This window comes from Trichosurus vulpecula, chromosome 9 (genome assembly GCF_011100635.1).
Source record: "Trichosurus vulpecula isolate mTriVul1 chromosome 9, mTriVul1.pri, whole genome shotgun sequence".
NCBI lineage: Eukaryota > Metazoa > Chordata > Mammalia > Diprotodontia > Phalangeridae > Trichosurus > Trichosurus vulpecula.
Window position 1 is genome coordinate 119,326,735 of NC_050581.1, and position 17,987 is coordinate 119,344,721.

General features: G+C 44.3%; 1 protein-coding gene across 2 annotated transcripts; it reads right to left on the reverse strand.

Annotated features, from left to right (window-relative positions):
- Positions 1-5,779: 5,779 nt before the first annotated feature.
- LOC118830775 lies at positions 5,780-11,544 on the reverse strand. 2 transcript variants are annotated; one of them, XM_036737712.1, is made up of 2 exons: positions 8,313-10,573; positions 5,780-6,171 (listed from the first exon to the last, which is right to left on the reverse strand). In XM_036737712.1, the coding sequence occupies exons 1-2, from the start codon at positions 10,234-10,236 to the stop codon at positions 6,122-6,124; spliced, it is 1,974 nt and encodes a 657-aa protein (XP_036593607.1). In that variant the 5' UTR covers positions 10,237-10,573; the 3' UTR covers positions 5,780-6,121. The 2 variants fall into 2 exon arrangements, with proteins under 2 accessions (XP_036593607.1, XP_036593606.1); XM_036737711.1 differs by lacking the exon at positions 5,780-6,171 and having other exon boundaries at positions 7,485-11,544.
- Between the last annotated feature and the right edge of the window lie 6,443 nt (positions 11,545-17,987).

Here is a 17,987-nt window from a genome sequence, read left to right on the forward strand (position 1 = left end):
AGCCAGCCGGGATGCTCTGCTTAGGGGCTCAGACTGCTTTAGCCCTTTCCTAGTTCTCAGTCCCGAGTCAGTGATTGGGACACTGCAAATGTCTTGCCGTGGAGATTCCAGGGATGAAGAGGGACTTGGGAATTTGGAACGAGGAGAAGAAGAGGCCCTAAAGCAGAGACTGGGCTGGGTGTGGGCATAGACAAAGACAGAAAACATGCATGTAATTCATGTTAGTGTGTCTGTGCTGACGCACATCAGCGTGTGTTGGGGATGCAAATGTGTATATGTCTCCATGGATGTGGGTTGAATTGGTGGGCGTTTGTATGTATATCTGAGCATATGACTATTGTGTATGTTTCTGTATATTGTGTCCACAGAGATATATATGTTCATACATAGTGTATGCGTCAATTGGAGAGTACGTGAGTTTGACATTTAGTGGCTCTGTTGGAGAGCTGGTTATACTAATCGTCCCTCCTCATCTCCCTTCCATCCCCACTGGATAGTGTTATGAGACAGTAGTTAGTAAAGACTGAGATGAGAGCAAGCTTTGAGTAAAACCAGGTAAAAAGATGTCTTGAGAATGGCCTTATCGGACTTTAATGACCTGACAGAACTCTGTCTTGAAGGGCTGCTGAGTTGCATTGTATCCTGGCAACCTCCAGCCTTCTGCCCTGGTTCAGCACTTGGACAGCTCCTTGGGCACTCCACTTTTCACTGCTTCTTGTTTTTTCTTAGGTCTCTTGTCTTTGGCCCTGTTGAAGGTTCAGATGACGTGACCATAGCACACAGGAATTTGACTCCCTGGCACAGCATTAATTTTCTAAGTTTAAAACAAATACTTTAAAATAGAGTAAAGTGATATGCGGAGTGTCCCAAAAAGTCTTAGTACAATTTTAAGCTTTAAGGGTTTTAGTTTTTTTTTTTTTAAAGACATTTAGATTCTAATGGGTTAAAACTGCATTAAGACTTTTGGGAATGACTTGTATTTCCAGTGATTAATCAATCAACAAGACTTTACTGAATGTCTATTTTGATCCAGGTTCCCAACTATGGAGGATTCAGGTAAATAGAAGGAGGTCTGTGCCTTTTAGGGTAGCAACACAGGAAAAAATTAAGAGTAATGTTGAACCTTGTATGCCCAGTGCCTTATATGTCACATAGAAAGTGAGGATTGTAAATTTTCATAGAAGAAAGAAATCACTGTGGACTGAGGGGCCTAGGAAGCCTTTGTTGAGGAGTCTGTGATTTGAGCTGGGCCCTGAAGCATAGATAGAATTTAGAAAGAAGGAGATAGGGCATTTTAGGGAGGAGAAAAACCACAGAGATGGAAATACAAAAGGCCAATTCTCTGGTGTGAAGAGACTCTGAAGCCTGCTGTTTAAAGGCCCTTATGTAAGTTATCTAAACCATCTCTTTATCTCCAGGCAGATCTGAGTATAACTGAGTTATAATGTTGGGGAGAGAGGTGTTACTATAAACTCTCTATACCTCCCTGACTCCTTCACCCTATTCTGTGTCTAAGGAGCTTCACTGGCCACCACTTTGATCATACAGTCCAGAATCAGAGGTTGTTGGCCACTCTGTTAGAATGGTCCATCCTGTGCACCACCCCTGCTTTGGGAGGCTTATGAGACATACTAATAAAGACTCAGATACGTGCACAGGACAAATACAACCTGATCTCAGTTTTCCCCTAAATAGGAGTTCAGGATGCTGATAGTCCACAGCATCATATAATTCCCCCAAAGTACTTCTTTTGGCTTCAGAAGGATTTAAACAATTTGAAAGGAAGCAGATGTATCTTTCCCATCCTATGAGATTCTAACTAAAATTGCAAAGATCCTGTCTTTATTGGTTTCACTGAGACCTATGGTAGGGGAAGGTGACTCAGTGGGATCCATCTTTAAAATTCTCATCAATTTGCATGTATTGCTCTTTTACACTTATTCTGCCTTATATAAAAGTTATTTGCATATGTGTCTTTCTCCTCTATGAGTTTGCAAATGCCCAGAGTGGAGAGCCTGTGTTATTCAGATAATCCACATGCAGGTAACTGAGAACTAACTTCGCATTTATTAAATGTCACTAAGGAAGTTCTTTTGGTTTCTAGTTTGCTGTCCTTGGCAGCCACAGATGACCCACCAGTAGCAACACACATTCACATAGTTATATACAACTTTCTTTTTTCTATCAAGGGTACCAGCATCATTCCAATCACCTAGCTTCACAATATAGGAGTCATCTGTAACCCTTCACTCTTGCTCACCCCTCAGATCCAATTAGCTATCATGTTTTGTTGATGCTATCTCCACAATATCTGTACCTGTTCATTTCTACACACTCACATAGCTATTGCCCAAATTCAGTTCTTCTTTACCTCTCCTCTCTTAACTGTGTTGTCTCTCTTATCTCAACATTCTCCCAGTGTTGTCTCTCTTATCTCAAATCTACCCTCATACAGTTACCAAATTGACAGTCATCATTCATATGTCTGACCACATTATGACTCTGTTTAAGAAATTTCAGTAATTCCTCATTGCCACTAGGATAAAATACAGACTCTTCTGATTTCACATTCATTTCCCGCACTACCTTTATGTTTCAACCAAATTGTTACTGTACTCCATACGTGACATTCCATCTCCCATCTTTGTACAGATTGTCTTCTATCTTGGAATGCTCTCCCCCCTCACTCTTGATTACTGGAAACCCTAGATCTCTTCAAGGTTCAGGTAAAGTCCTATCTTTTATGAGGTCTTTCTGAATGCCTCTGTTGTCAGTGTTCCATCCCCCCCACAATTACCTTCTATATATTTTACATTTACTTATATGTTTCTATGCCATCTCTCTCCTTCAGTTAAATGTAAGTTCCTTGAGATCAGCAACTGTTTTGTTTTTGACTTTGTATCTGCAGCTTCTTCCACTGTTCCTGGCAAATCAATGTTTATTGAATTGGATGATTAGTCCTTACGACAACCCTGTAAGGCAGGTAGCAAAATATTATTGTCTCCTTTTTACAGATGAGTAAAATGAGGCTCTAAGAGGTTTAGTGACTTACCCATGGTCACACAGCTAGTCAAATATCTGAGCAGAAATTTGAATGTAGGTCTTCTGGCTACTATGCCACATTCCTTCTAATACCAACAGTGTGGTGATTCATATATATATGACCAGGAATGGCTGTCTTCACATTGAATACACATAGACTATATTCTTTGGTAAATGTCATTGGTTTCTTGTGCTTAGTTTGATGCATTCTCTCCCGACCACCCTGCTCTTGTCTATAGGAAAGAGAGAGACAGGAAAAAGCCAGGATTTGGGGAGCTCAGACTTAACTGGAGCTTCTGTAGAGGCTGCCCTTATTTAGTTCCCTAGGGACCAACAGCAGGAAGGCTTGAGGATGTTTTTTTTTCAGGAATATAGATGGATGTAAGCATATGGAGATAATCTGCACACAGTAGGCACTCAGTGAATGTTAACTTTTGACCATGATGATATATCTATGTGCAGTCATGCCTGTGATGGCACAAGTGTGTGTACATGTGCTCGTTTCTCTCCAATTCCCTGGGCATCCAATTGAATGTGCACTTTCATGTGTGCATGACTGCACACACAAATCCCCAGGACTGTCCTTTCCCCATTTCTGAGAAACAGGCATCCAGATCATAAATGAGGAATAATCTCCAGGGATCTTAGGTTTATTTCCAGTTTGTGCAGGACAGGGGAAAGGGCAATGTATGACTGACATGTCAAAGTACCTAGGGTTACAGGAGCAGCTTCCCTGTCCAGAATTTGGGCTTTCCCTCCTATAGCCTGAGTAGGGGCCAGGGCTCAGCAAGAACCATGTGAATAAAGCTGTTTTAAGCCTTTCTGAAGACTGGGGGAGAGAGCAGATGACCCATAGAGGGTCTGACCAGCCAAAGCTTAAAGGAACTAAGACACCTCATGTTTGGAAGCCTCCTTGCTGAACTGGACCAAGAGAGGAAAGAAGGGCTTAGGGGATGAAGATTGCAAGTCAGTGTTGCCATAACTACCACCCAAACAGCCCTGAACTGAAGGAATATGAGAACAAGGGCCTCTCCAGAACTGAAGCACTGAGAAAGCAAGGGATTCTGGTAAGAGTGGTACAGGAAGAAGGCTGAAGTTTCACTTTGGCTCCATCCTCAGCTTTTATGATCTGGGCACCCGTCACTCCAGAGCTGGGTTCTTCCCTGTCGAATAAGAAGATGTGAAAAATCTACTCACTCCCTCTTGTCTGGGCATGGATGGGTAAAAGCCCTGGGTTTGAATTTTGGCTCAGCTACTTACTATCTGTATGATCTTGGGCAAATCAGCTTGTGTGTTTGGGCCTCAGTTTCCTCATCTCTAAAGGAGGGGTTGGACTAAATTATTTCTCTGGTTCCTTCCAGTTCTAAATAATCCTATGACCCATCCTTCTTTGCCTGGCTGTAGAAAGGCATCAACTCTGGCTCCCAGAAATCCTCTATAAGTGCTTGTCAAGAATCCTCTTTAACCCAGAAGAGCATAGCTTTCTTTTCACCTCCAAGGCAGCCAGCCCCTAGACTGGGTGTTCGGGGCTTTAGGCCCTAGCTGCTCCCCAACTAGGGCAGAAGCCTTAAGGTCTCCCAGTCCAGCTTCCTAACACTGAGGATCCTGCATTTGGTCATTCCTAACTTCATTCAACAAGTATTTATTGACTCTCTGTTACAAACCAGGTAATTGATATTGTTCCCCCCATCTCAATTTCTTGACTTACAGTTAGAATAGATCTTATTTTCCATATTAAAACTGAGGAGTTTATTCTCAGAGTTCTAAGATAGACCTTTCTGCCAGTCTGTTCCTAGATCTGGGTTCACACATTCCCCCCCACTTTTTTTCCTCCTCTCAATTATACAGAAAACTTATGTTCTGTCTGCTTCCCTCCCCAAGAAAAACTTCTCAGGAAAAGGCCCTACTATTTAATCATATATACCTTAATGAATCAATAATCAACAGGCATTCATTAAGTAAGCACTTACTATGCACCAGACACCATGCTTAAAACCCGGAGATAGGAAGAAAAAGCAAAAACAGTTCCTGCCCTCCAGGACAATTGAACAATGCCACTATAACGTGGACAATTACCAGATGTATGGACAGCATGGAAATAAACACAAGCTACATACAAAGCAGATGGAAAATAACTTCAAGGGGAAGACATCAACAGAGTGGGGGTAGGGAAACTGGAAAAGGCCCCCTGCAGAAAGCAATGTTTTTAGCTGAGTCTGGAAGGAAGTCACGGATTCTAAGATGGGGAAGGTGAGAAGAAGAGAGACAGAATTCCAGGCATGGGGGACAACCACATTCAAAAGCACAGAGATGGGAGGTGGAGAATCCTGTATGAGAATGCTAAATCAGCCAGCATAGGTAAATTGGAGAGTGCATGGAGGGCAATTACAGTAATGGAAATGTGCTTCTTGATTTCATAGAACCATAGAATATCAGATATGGAAAAGAAATATAAGATTACATGGTCAGATCTCTACCTTTCACATAGGGGAACTGAACCCTGAGAGAGAGAGAGAGAGAGAGAGAGAGAGAGAGAGAGAGAGAGAGAGGAATGGATTTGCCCAGGGTTGTGCAATGAGTTCGGCCTGGACTAGAACCCAGGCCTCCTGATTTACAGAGGACTGGCTTCTAGGTGTATAAGCAAGGCAGGCAGACACCCAGAACACAGCACAAAGGAGAATGTGCACGTGGTGAGGAGCATTTTTAAATGTGACTTTTAATAAAAGCGTATATTTTTAATGCCTGAAAATTCCTCTCTCCAGGGCACTTATTTATTTTGCGTTGGATACAGTTGTGTGTTAATGACGTAGGCTCAAAGCCTTCTGATGATGACAGTTTGGAGGAAGGGCAATCATGTGGGGGGCTGGGAGGGGGGGCGGCAGTGTACCATTTTCAAACCTTGCCCAGATTACAGATGCATTGTCCCAACTCTGTCCGATTCTCTAGAGGCCAGGGTAATTTGCATAATCGGCTCAATCTCTGCTTGTCTCCTAGTAAAGAGATTTCATGTCCTGCAAGCCGTGAGAGGAGGGTGGGTGTCCTTCTCCTTCCCCAGGGTTCCTCCAAAGCTCAAGGCAGGTCATCTGGTAGAGGGAGGAGCAGTTGATTCTGACTGAGGGGCATCTGCGCCTAGTCCGAGGAAAGAGTTGCAAGCATGACCCTGTGTCTGAAATTATGACTGGGGCAAACTACCCACTCACAAAAGAACCTTTGAAATCTCCTGTTGCTTGGCCAGGGATTTTTGGAGCATAAGACAGAAACACCTCTGCTCCTGCTCTCAGATACCCCAATCTTTGATATTTACCATTTGCCCCTTCACTCCGTGTTATTTACTCCCCCATTCATGGGACCATAAATTCAAAACTGGAATAGATCTTCTAAGTCATTGGACCCAGCACTACAGATGGGAGAATGGAGGTATAAAGGTTAAGTGACTTTCCCAGGGTCACACAGATAAGTATGAAGCTGGATTGGAACCCAGGTCTTTCTGATTCCATGCTCTGATATTTTACCCTTAATTCCCCTCTATTTGCTCGCATTCTAATATTTGCTCCAGTTTCTTGCTTTTTCATGTTCCTTGTTATTTTCTCCATCCCCTGGTATTTACGCAATTCCATATCAACCCATTTACTCTTATTTACTTCTCATGTCCTAACATTTACCCCTATTCTCTGCTCTTTGCTCCTAGTCTGATATTTTGGGTTTTGGCATTTTTGTTTGACTTTTTGGTATTCACAGCCTTTTTTCTCATATTTGACCCCATTCCCTGGTATTTGTCATGATTACCTTGCATTTACCCCCACCCCAATTCCCTGGTATTTGTTCTCATTATATGCTATTTGCCCTATTTCTGGTTCCTTCCTTTGGTATTTATTTACCTCCGTCTCTGATTTTTCATTTCCCTCTCCTACACACCAGGACAATGTTCCTGACATGTGCTCCCCATAGGAGAAGCCACACTCACCCCCCCCAGCCCCCAGTGCCCCACGTTTCCCTTTTATCCCTGCTGGGCATCCCTTAACAAGGAAGGATCCTGTCTGATTTATAGCTTCCTCATCAATGGAGTCTTCCATGGTGCTGAATGGACCTGTGGTAGAAGTCCTGCAGGAGAAAAGGGCCAGAGGCTAGGGCCTAGTCCCTTGGCTGGCTGGGTGGATTCTGGGTTGGGGCCCTTGGGTATTATGAGAGTGCATCTATGTTCTCTGGATCTGGATGGGGTGAAAGGCTCAGGGACCACCTCTGCTCTCCCCCCCAACCCCAGCCACAATCCTGCATGCCTTCAGAAAGGAAGGATCCTCTCCCTCTGTCCCCACCCCCCAGCTATGAGTCATTTGGCATGCTGTGTGGGTTATTACTTTGTGTTTGAAATCTCCATGGCAACCAGCTGGCAATCAAGGGTAATTGTGCTGGTCGCCTGGGCAACCGGGGCAAATCCCAGAGAAGTAGCAGCTCCTTGGGCCCTGAAGGTCCTGGACAGTTGTCCTTTAGAGGGGAAGAAGACAGATTTACATTTCTTGGGGCACCACCATCTTTGTGATCCCAAATCGGGAGCTAAAGGAGAAACTCAGCCTGCCTAGGTTAAGTTTGTTGGTGGGAGCTTGTCTTTTCCTCTCACATCTAGTGAGGACTGAAGGATCTTTGACTCTAGATGGAGAAGAAGGAGTAGAGTGGGGAAGACTGATTGTGTCACCAACCAAGAAAGGAAGAGAAGATCTCCTATTCAGCAAAGACATGGCACTATGTCTCTTGAAGCACTATCCCACCCCACCCCTATCTCAACTGAAATCCTATGACCCCAGCAGATATCAGAGACCCAGAGCCCTCTCTGACTCCCAGAGTGACTTTATACTCCCATGACCATCACAGGTGGTACTTATAGATGGCCCATGGGCCCTCTTCCTGGTATTCCCCGCGGCTCAACCACAGAGTCTGGAAGGAATCAAGGGAAGCCATGATGGAACCACCTAGCCAGGCAGCCATGGCACGGTGGGGCAAGGATAAGACTGTGGCTGTGGGCCCCAGATCCTGCTGGACCCTCTCAGAGAAGCCATTCAGCAGAGTGGTCCCACCTTCCAGAACCACATTAGCCAACAGTTGTTCCTGCAAGTGTGGCTCCAGCTGGCTAATGCTAATCTGGGCCAGCTGTGGTAAACTGGGCTGATCAAGGCCCAGGATGTCAGGCTTAAACAAGACCTCAGGGCAGCGGAACCGCTCAGCCCCAAGGGAGAGAACATGCTTGTCTGGGAGGACAAAGTCAAGCCGATACTTGCCCTCTATTTGGCAGAGTTCAGAGACCATGTCCAGGGTCACATAACAGCAGGTCTCCTTCATATGGGTCAGCACATCAGCTTTGGGTGGTGGCTGCCCACCAGCCAAAAGCAGCTGGGAGAGGTATTCGGAGAGGTCTTTCCCAGCCACGTCCAGACGGTAGATATTCAGTGGTGCCAATTCACCTGTGATGATGGGAGCCACATAGGAGGTGCCATGCCCACTACCCATGACCAGTCCTGTAGTGCGACCATAGGCATAGAGAGTGAGTAATGCCTGATGGACAGTTTGCATGGCAGGCACCCCAAAGCATTCAAACAGGAGTTCAACAACCTTCTCACGATTGGTACAAGGAGAGACTGGTGAATCAGCCACCAGTACAGCCAATTCCTCAGGCACCACACACAATTTGCTGTAGAAGATGTGGTTCCAAAGGACTTCTAGGGCATCCCAGTCAGTAACCACACCACGGATCAGCGTAGAACAAGCTGCCTCTACGTCCTCTGTGATATAGTAGGGTGTTTTATCCCCTTTGGGGTTTCGGTGTATTCCCACCCGAGTAGGCACTACAGCACGGGTACGATCCTCGCCCGCCAGACCACACTTACTATAACCTGTTCCTGTGTCTATCACCACAGCAGCCAGGCTTTTGTAGAGGTCTGTTGTGTGGCAGGAAGTCATTTGGGCAGGGGCTCGCTCTTGGAAATCAGCATTTGAGGGCAGCTCAGAACAAGGTCCTCTGAATAGCTCAAAGAGGTTGGTCATTGAACGGTTTTCACTTGACTCAGTGAGGGAATATTTGGTATAATTAGACCCCTTGTCCATCAAAGTCATGGGCAGTGTCTTGTAAGTGACACCAGGGCAGCAGTAGGTACCAATGGACAGATTCTTATCCGAGGATTTTCTGTAGCTGGCACTGCTGGCTATATCCCATGAAATCTTGGTGTTGGTATCCTGGCTTGCCATACCCTGATTCATCCCATCCTTTCCAGCACAGATCTGGATTTCTGGTGAGAAGGGCATCCTCAGTATACCTACATGGGTGGGCAGAGGTACAGATGTACCGTTGTTTTGCATTGAGGATCGGGTAGAGTCCATGGTTGCAGCTAATTCCTTGTGGAAGAGTGAAGCACATTGAAGGGACTCAGCATTGTTTTTTCTGGGGACTTCAGCTATATTAGAAACACCCTCTATCATATTGCTCTCATAGGAATGGACAGTGAACCCTTCCTCTCTTGTTGAGCCATAGGAGGTTGATTTCTTGGATTGGCTTTTGACTGTGGCACCCTCGCTGTGCTCCATAGTCACTGACCTCTTGGAGGTGTCTGATGAGGAGTAAGTTTGTGGGACCCAGAAGGAGGGTGTAGGATTACCCTTGTCTGATGTTGCCCGGGGCCAGCAGGTTTCTTTCTGGTAGGTTAGAATATTTTGTCCAACAAAGTAGGGTGGCTCCAGGGGTATGTGACCACTAAGCAGTCCAATTTTTGTGGGCATAGGGGTAACAGACCTGCCCCTCTCTTCCAGATTTGCACTGCTGTTCCTTGTCACTGACTTTGTGATTTCCCTGTCTGTGACCTTAGATGTCTGGGAGGGACCGGGGCTAGTGGCCCAGGGTTGGACTTTGCTAGGAAGCTCAACCTGCTGGGAAGCAATGGTCAGGGTGGTTGGAGATCGGGGGCAGACCACATTATCCATCACATAGATGGGCCGTGTCCCTAGAGTAAGGCTTCTGAGGTCCTCCTTGCAGTGAGCCTCCCCACGAAATTTAGTTCCTTCACACACAACCCCAAATTTGGTCTGACGAGTGCATATGTCTACTATCATGCTCTCTTTGTCTGGCTGGCAGGAGCCCAGGGTACGAGGGGTCTGAAATTGAGGGAGCTGCCTAGAGTAGAGCTCTTGGCCATCCATGCTGCATGTGGCCATAGGGTAACTGGAGACTTTTTTGTCTCTGATGTAGATGGCCTGGTACTCAGAGTTGGAGCCCTATATGAATTCTTCATTAGTAGATAGCATGCAAAGTTCCGTCTTTGCTATCCAGCCCAGCCTTAGTGGAGATGATGGCAAAAATAATTTTTAGGTTCAGATTTGGGGAGTAAGTGGAGCTTGGATTTTTGAGGTGGATTTCTTGATGGTTTTGGCTCCACTGGAGAAAAAGTTATCGTTATAGTTGCAAGCAGAATGTATGGTAATCACTCTCTCCCTAATGTGGTCTGGGGGATCTTTAGGGAATAGACATCCTGCTTTGGACTCTGTTATGGGCAATGCCATGGACAGCACTGGAGGCACTGTCATAGGCACTACCATGGATACCAATGACATTGGTGTGGGTACCATTGTCACCTTCACCATCAAAATGGCCTGCCTCTTCAGGTATTGCCTATGTCAACTGGCCAGAACTGACTGCTAACCTTTTATTTTGATTGCTGCTTAACCAGTGGAAGAAAATTTGGTTTATCTTAGGACTAGCAATGCTTAACATTAGGCTCCCAGTCTGACCTTGAATGGGTACCCCATGAATGAGTGTGGCAGAATTGAACTGTCTATTGCCAACCGGTAAAGACTCTAACTAGTTCCTTGATTTTTTCATCCTTCATAGGAAGTCTCTTAGGAGCAACTGCTTTCATGTATTGATGCTGGTTTTGATCCTAGTCAGTTTCACCCTTGGTTAGAATGGGCATAGGAGTGGTAGCAGTTTCCTAAGACTGGACATGGCTAGGGGGAGTTCTTTGTAGAGGCCTCTTGAATGGATGTCCAGGTGCAAGATTGGTCCTGACTTCCCTGCCTACATCAACAGACACTCATTCTCATGGGCCCATTGACCCAGGCAAGTAACTAGGATATGCAGGTATGCTTCAGTGCTCTTTGGGTTAGCTTCAGCTCCCTCCCTACATCTATTGAGTTTAGGCCCAGTTGGGGTCATTGCCCCACACATCTGGTCCCGGTAGCCACTCCTAGGCTGCCATCAGGGGCCGGGGGAGTAAGTAGGCTTTGGCTCTCTGTATGGACTCCAGAATGGAGCCTGCAGACCTATAACTACAAGCATCGGTGCCTGGGGCTATGGTCATCTCAGCTGGGTACTGGAAGCTACTCTGCAGGTGACTAGGGATTCAGGAAGCAGGGCTTAGTCCCTGGTGATGGGGAATGCTTTCTTGTTAGATTCCATAGCTCTTGCAGGCTCTCTTATCTTATTTTTTAAACAATATTTTGGTTTTTCCTAATTAAATATATTTTTGTTTCAAATTACGTGTAATTTTATTTTTTCACTAATTACATGTAAAATCAGTTTTTAATATTTGAGTTTTTTAAATTTTGAGTTCCAAATTTTCTCCTTTCTCCCTTCCTTTTCCCTTCCCTGAAGATGTAAGCAATTTGATATACATTATACATGTGCTATCATGCAAAACATATTTCCATATTAGTTATGTTGTGAAAGGAAACACAGACCAAAAAAAATCCATGAAAAAAGATAAAGTGAAAAATAGTCTGCTTTGATCTGCATTCAGACTCGATCAGTTCTTTCTCTGAAGGTGGATAGCATTCTTCATCACAAGTCTTTGGGAATTGTCTTAGATCATTGTATTGCTAAGAATAGCTGAGTCATTCACGGTTGATTAACCTTACAATGTTGCTGTTACGGTATACAATGTTCTCCTGGTTCTGCTCACTTTAGTTCGCATCAGTTCATTTAAGTCTTTCCAGGTTTTTTTTTTTAAATTATACTGCTTGCCATTTCTTATAGTGTGATAGTATTCTGTTACAATGCTATATCCCAACTTGTTCAGCCATTTCCCAATTGATGGGCATCTCCTCATTTTCCAATTCTTTGCCACCGCAAGAAGAACTGCTATAAATATTTGTATACAAATAGGTTCTTTTCCCATTTTAAAAAAAATCTCTCTGGGATACAGCTCTAGAAGTGGTATTGCTGGGTCAACATAACATGTATGCACAGTTTTATAGCCCTTTCGGCATAGTTCCAAATTGCTCTCCGGAACGGTTGGATCAGTTCACAACTTCACCAACAATGCGTTAGTGTCCCAATTTTTCCACCCCCCCCCCAACATTTGTCTTTTTCCTTTTCTGTCATATTGGCCAATCTGATAGGTGCTAGGTGGTACCTCAGAGTTGTTTTAATTTGCATTTCTCTAATTAATACTGATTTAGAGCATTTTTTCATGTGACTATGGACAGCTTTGATTTCATCATCTGAAAACTCAGGCTCCCTGTCTTTAAGGCTGCGCTATCTAACACTACCCTAGCAATATTTCACATCACAGCCTTAGGGTGGATGAGAGCAACAACCCCTAGAAACCAGGTGTCAAGTGTTCAGCTGTAGGTATTGGAGACCCCAACTTTTTCTTTCCTGATATACACATGTGGCAGAGCCCAAGGATACTTTCTTGGGAGAGGAAAGACCTGAAGTGTAAGGGGAGGCATTGGGTGAGAATGGAACCTCCAGTAGCTCCTGGCAATGGCCCACTCCCTAGGGTGGGACTGGGAGGAAGGTGAACAGGTGTTCCCTACTTCAATATACCCCGGGGAAAAGGAAGGAAGGACAAGGAGTAGGGTGTAGTGTATATGACTCTGTGATCTACTGAGATCCCAGTGGCAAGACTCCCAAAGCATCTTTCTCTCTGTCCCTTCTCCAACCTCCAATATCCCACCAAGAAAAATATGATAATGGCCTCTATTTTATTGTATTTTAAGGTTTACTTTCTTTCGCAATGACCCTGTGAGAGAGTATGTGAAAGTAAGGAGGAAAATTAAATGACTTGCTCATTCACAAAGCCTGGGAGCTGGTCCTGAATCCAGGCTTCAAACCCAAATACCAGTACTCACCCCATAAAGGGGAGGTGTGACCAAGAGAATATGTTGAATAAGGGTCCATTTGCCAGAATTCTTTCCAGTGCCCCACTTCCTCATGTAACATGTAGACACATAAATATTTGCTAAATTGAAGAGCAGGAAAAAAGAATTCTGATTGTCTCTATCTGTTTCTTCCCAAAGGATGAGATCCCCTCCTCATAAGGTTAACTCTTTAACAAGGTGTAAACTTGCATTGTCCTAAGCTGAAAAGGAGTTGTTTGCTGATTTGGGACTATTTCATACACTTGAACAATATAATCTTGGGCTTGGTCTTCAAACATGGTCCAGAACCTAGAAATATTGGAGAATCCATACACTTGAACAATATAATCTTGGGCTTGGTCTTCAAACGTGGTCTAGAACCTAGAAATATTGGAGAATTGGAGACATACAGGGAGAGAAGAAAGGCTACCTACAGATTAAGACTGGGTTTCCTGGAGAAAGACAGGCACATCTAAGGAACCAAGAGAATTGAAGAAGTGGGGAAGGGAGGAAGGAACAAGTATTATGCCTACTATGTGCTAGGCTCTGCCTTAAGTACTTTATAAATATCATCTTGTTGGATCCTCACCACCTTGAGAGTTAGGTGCTATTATTAGTCCCACTTTACAATTGAAGAAACTGAGGCAGACAGTTCAATCACTCACTCAGGATGACACAGCTAATAAGAACTTGAGTCTGAATTTGAACTCGGGTGTTCTTGACTCCCCGTCTAGCACTCTATCCACTGCACCACCAGCTGCCAATGTCAGGTGAGGAGGACTTAGTGGAGGAGTTCCTGAACCAAGTTTCTGTACCAAGGAAGAACCAAAACAGAGAAGCAAGGGATTAGGGCCACTATGTAGAGCAGCCAACTGTGTGAGTTATGATCATTGTACATGGAAAGGTAAAGCAACACTCTTATTAGCCCTGGGTGCTTTTGGCTTTTTTTGAGGTGGGGGTGGGAGGGGAGGCCTTCCTAGGATAGTCCTATAAGTCTAGAAGGTTTTAAATGTCCCTGAGAGACAAAGACCCACTGAAAGGGATGTGGGGGGCCAGAGAGTGAAGTCAGCATGACTGTTTATGGGCTCGGGTGCAAATTCTTTGTTTTTTATTTTTTGTCATGTTAACCAAAACCTGTCACGTATTTGGTGTTCTGTTAGCCTGGATGCTTTTGTGGGAGCTGAGAGAAACCAATGGGATGGAGAGCCTTACCTCTTCTTGGGGCAATGCTGATTTAGCAAAAACACAGCCTCTGGAAGGTAGGCCACTTATCCCTCCAAATCAGGGGTGTGGTGATGAAGGAGCATGCACTTTTAAGAGTCCGCTGCAGTGTTTGATGATTCTAACTACATGGGGACAGTATGAAAGATGAAAGATCCAGATAGTATGATAGTGATGAGCCTCATACCTTCTTCATGGTAAGTACAGGGTGGGCAGGAGAAGGCACAAGGAAAGTTATATTCTGTAAAAGCTTTGATGGTGGCTGGACTGGTGGCAGACTTAACTGGCAGCTAGGTGGTACAGTGGGTGGTAAGTGGCAAGTCACTTAACCCTCTTTGCCTCAGTTTCTTCATCTGTGAAATGAGCTGGAGAAGGAAATTGCAAACCACTCCAATATCTTTGCCAAGAAAACCCCAAATGGGGTCACGAAGAGTCAGACATGACTGAAATAATTGAATAACAACAACAAAAGCTGTTAAAGTAAACCTCTCACCCTGAGATGGGGGAAGAGGGCCAAAATAATCAGTTTACAAATCAGAAGTGGGTCAAGAACCATATGGGATCATGTCATGCTGAACTTTCAAAGGCAGATGTTCCGGCTTCCAAGAGGAACATCTTTACAAAATCATGTGATTCCATGCCCATTGATGTAGCATCATGACCCCCATATCCATATTGATGATGGACCCAAACTCTGCCATTCTCGTAAATTGATCAACCAGATTATTCACTCCAGCAGGATGGAGAATGTATACGAAATCTCTGATGGTCACTAATATGCCCTACAAACACCTATCTATACAGTGTATTCCTAAAGTCTGGACACATAGGCAAAAATGCATATTTTCAAGAAATGAAATGAATGAAATTTTCAACCATATTTTAATTGGAATATTAACAAATAACACCTTCAATATGATTTCCATCATTTGTGATGTAAAGGTTGATGCGCTTTGCAAGATTCATGTGAACTCGATGCAATAACTCCACATTGCCATCAATTTTCCTATGTGTTCAGACTTTAGGGATACCCTATACAGTTGAAAGCATCAGCACAATTCCTCCATCAGTCCTGACTCTAAAGTGAAGAATTTTTAATTGTCTAGTTCTATTTTCTCCAGGACCCGCATCACTCAGCCAGACCTATGGTTACTACCTAGGAATCAGTATGAAAAAAAATTTTGTTTGCCCCCATCCCTCATGGCCCTTATTCACTAGCCATTGGCTCACTGGGAGGATTTGCCAGCATATCCTGATACCTCAGGCTGTCCTCTGTTATTGGATTAATGGCCACCAAGGTCCAGTGGTGCATACCTCTCTCAAAATGGTAAGAGCCATTGGTAAACCAAGAAAAACAGCATTCCCCAAGAAACTAATTCCTCGTAGGTAGGGATCAGCTGGGTCAGTAGAATAGGCAAAGCACTGAGTCTGGAAGTGAAGGCCAGCCTCTGGCAAAGTCATAGTCTGCTCCATGAAAGGCAACTAACACCTAAGGGGTCTATGTGAGCATGATTGAACAATGGAAACCCCCTGCACCTTACCAATATTGCATCACTCAACTCCTAATGGGAAACTGGGTGAAGGGTAATGGTGTGACCTTGCATCATCAGTTCAGTGGCAATTAGGGCACAACAATGTTTTTTCAAAATAGGGAGCAGCTACTTCAAGGAGCTTATAACTCCAAAGGTCTAATGGTTGTTTAATTTCGCCACCTCTTGGTGCCTACTGAAGGCTCCACTTAGCCTAGTCTTTATGGAACCCCCAAGGACAATGGCCTCATGTGACTATAAGGACCCAGGGGAAGGTCCCACTGCAAAGAGGCAGATGTGGGAATGACTAGTTAAATAGGCAAAATACCCAGGTGAAGGAAGCAGAGCTTCTAAAACTGAAGGGATTGAAGCTTCTGGCAGAAAGGAAGCCAAATCAACAATGATCTCCCAAAAGGCTTTCCCCATTCCCTTTAAAGGAAACTAGACAAGCCTACATAAAATAGATGCCACTCTCTCCTGGGCTCCCATTTGTTCAGCTATCTTCTCAACTCAGATGACTCCTGCTTTATACCCAGAACTCTCATTTCTCCCCTGAGCTCTTGTCCTGCATTTCCAGCCTGCTGGACATCTCCACCTGGATGTCTCATCTGCATTTCAAACTCAACACATTTAAAACAAGTTCACTATTTCCCTCGCCAAAGTCACCTCTCCAAACTCCCCTATGTCTGTCAAGGGTACTACCATGCTTCCAGTCACCCAGATTCTCAACTTAGAAGTCATTCTCAAATCTATACTCCCCCTCCTCCTGCCATGTCCAACCAGCTACCAAGTCCCATCATTTCCACCTCTTCTCTCATGTCACAACCACCCTAGCGGGTCTTCATTACTCCTTGCCTGGACAATCAAAATAGCCTACTAATAGTTTCTCTGAATAGCCAGTCTCTCAATTCTTTGATCCATCCTCTCTACATATGAATGCTAAGCTGATATCCATAAAGCTCAATTCTGACCATGCTACTGCCCTACTCAAGAAGTTTCAATGGCTCCCCATTACCCTCATGATAAAATACAAACTTAAAGGTTTGGCATTTCCCTCATATTTGTTCTATGCTACAACCAAACTTGCCTACTTGAATGTTCCACATAAACACTATTCCACCACTAATCTTCATGTCTTTGATCCAGCTGTCTCTCAAGTTAGAAAGGTCTTCTTCCTCCCCTCTGCAGACTGGACCCTCTAACTTCTTCAAGGTTCAACTCAACTACCACCTCCATTAGAGGCCTTTCTTGATTCTCCCAATTGTTAGTGCCATCCCAAGTCATAAAGTGATAGGATCAGAGATCCAGGTCTGGAAGTTATGAACCTGAGGCCCAGTATCACTGTATTTTGTTGTTGTTCAGTTGTTTCAGTCGTGTCCAACCCTTCATGACCCCATTTGGGGTTTTCTTGGCAAGGATACTGGAGTGGCTTGCCATTTCCTTCTCCAGCTCATTTTAAGGTGAAAAATTGTGGCAAACAGAGTGAAGTGACTTGCCCAGGGTCACGCAGCTACTAAGAGTCTGAGGCCTGATTTGAACTCAGGAAGAGGAATCTTCCTGACTCCAGGTGCAGCACTCTATCCACTATACCGCATACATACATGTACATACATATATGTACATATGTGTGTATATATACATACATACACATATACGTATATATGCTATTTTACATATATTCTGTATTTGCTCGTCTGTGACTACATTATATTTTCCCCAAAGAATGTAAGTTTCTTTGCGGCAGGAACTGTCTCACTTTTTTGTGTGTTTGTAGCTACAATGTCTAACCCCGCATATAGTAGGCAATTAATAAATGCTTTTTGATTTGCATAAGGAGGAAGACACTTGGTAGGTGGTTGGATATGGCAGGAGGAGGGGGAGTGAAGATTTGAGGATGACTTCTAAGTTGAGAATCTGGGTAACTGGAAGCATGGTAGCAACCTTGCCAGAAGCAGAGAAGTTAGGAGGGGTGGCCTTGGGGGGAAAATAATGAGTTTGTTTTAAATGTGTTGTTTGAAATGCATATGAAACATCCAGGTAGAGATGTCCAGTAGGCTGGAAATGCAGGACAAGAGC

Excerpts from the sequence above, each read along its gene's own strand:
- LOC118830775 (XM_036737711.1), bottom strand. The coding sequence starts at position 10,236 with ATGGCCACATGCAGCATGGATGGCCAAGAGCTCTACTCTAGGCAGCTC.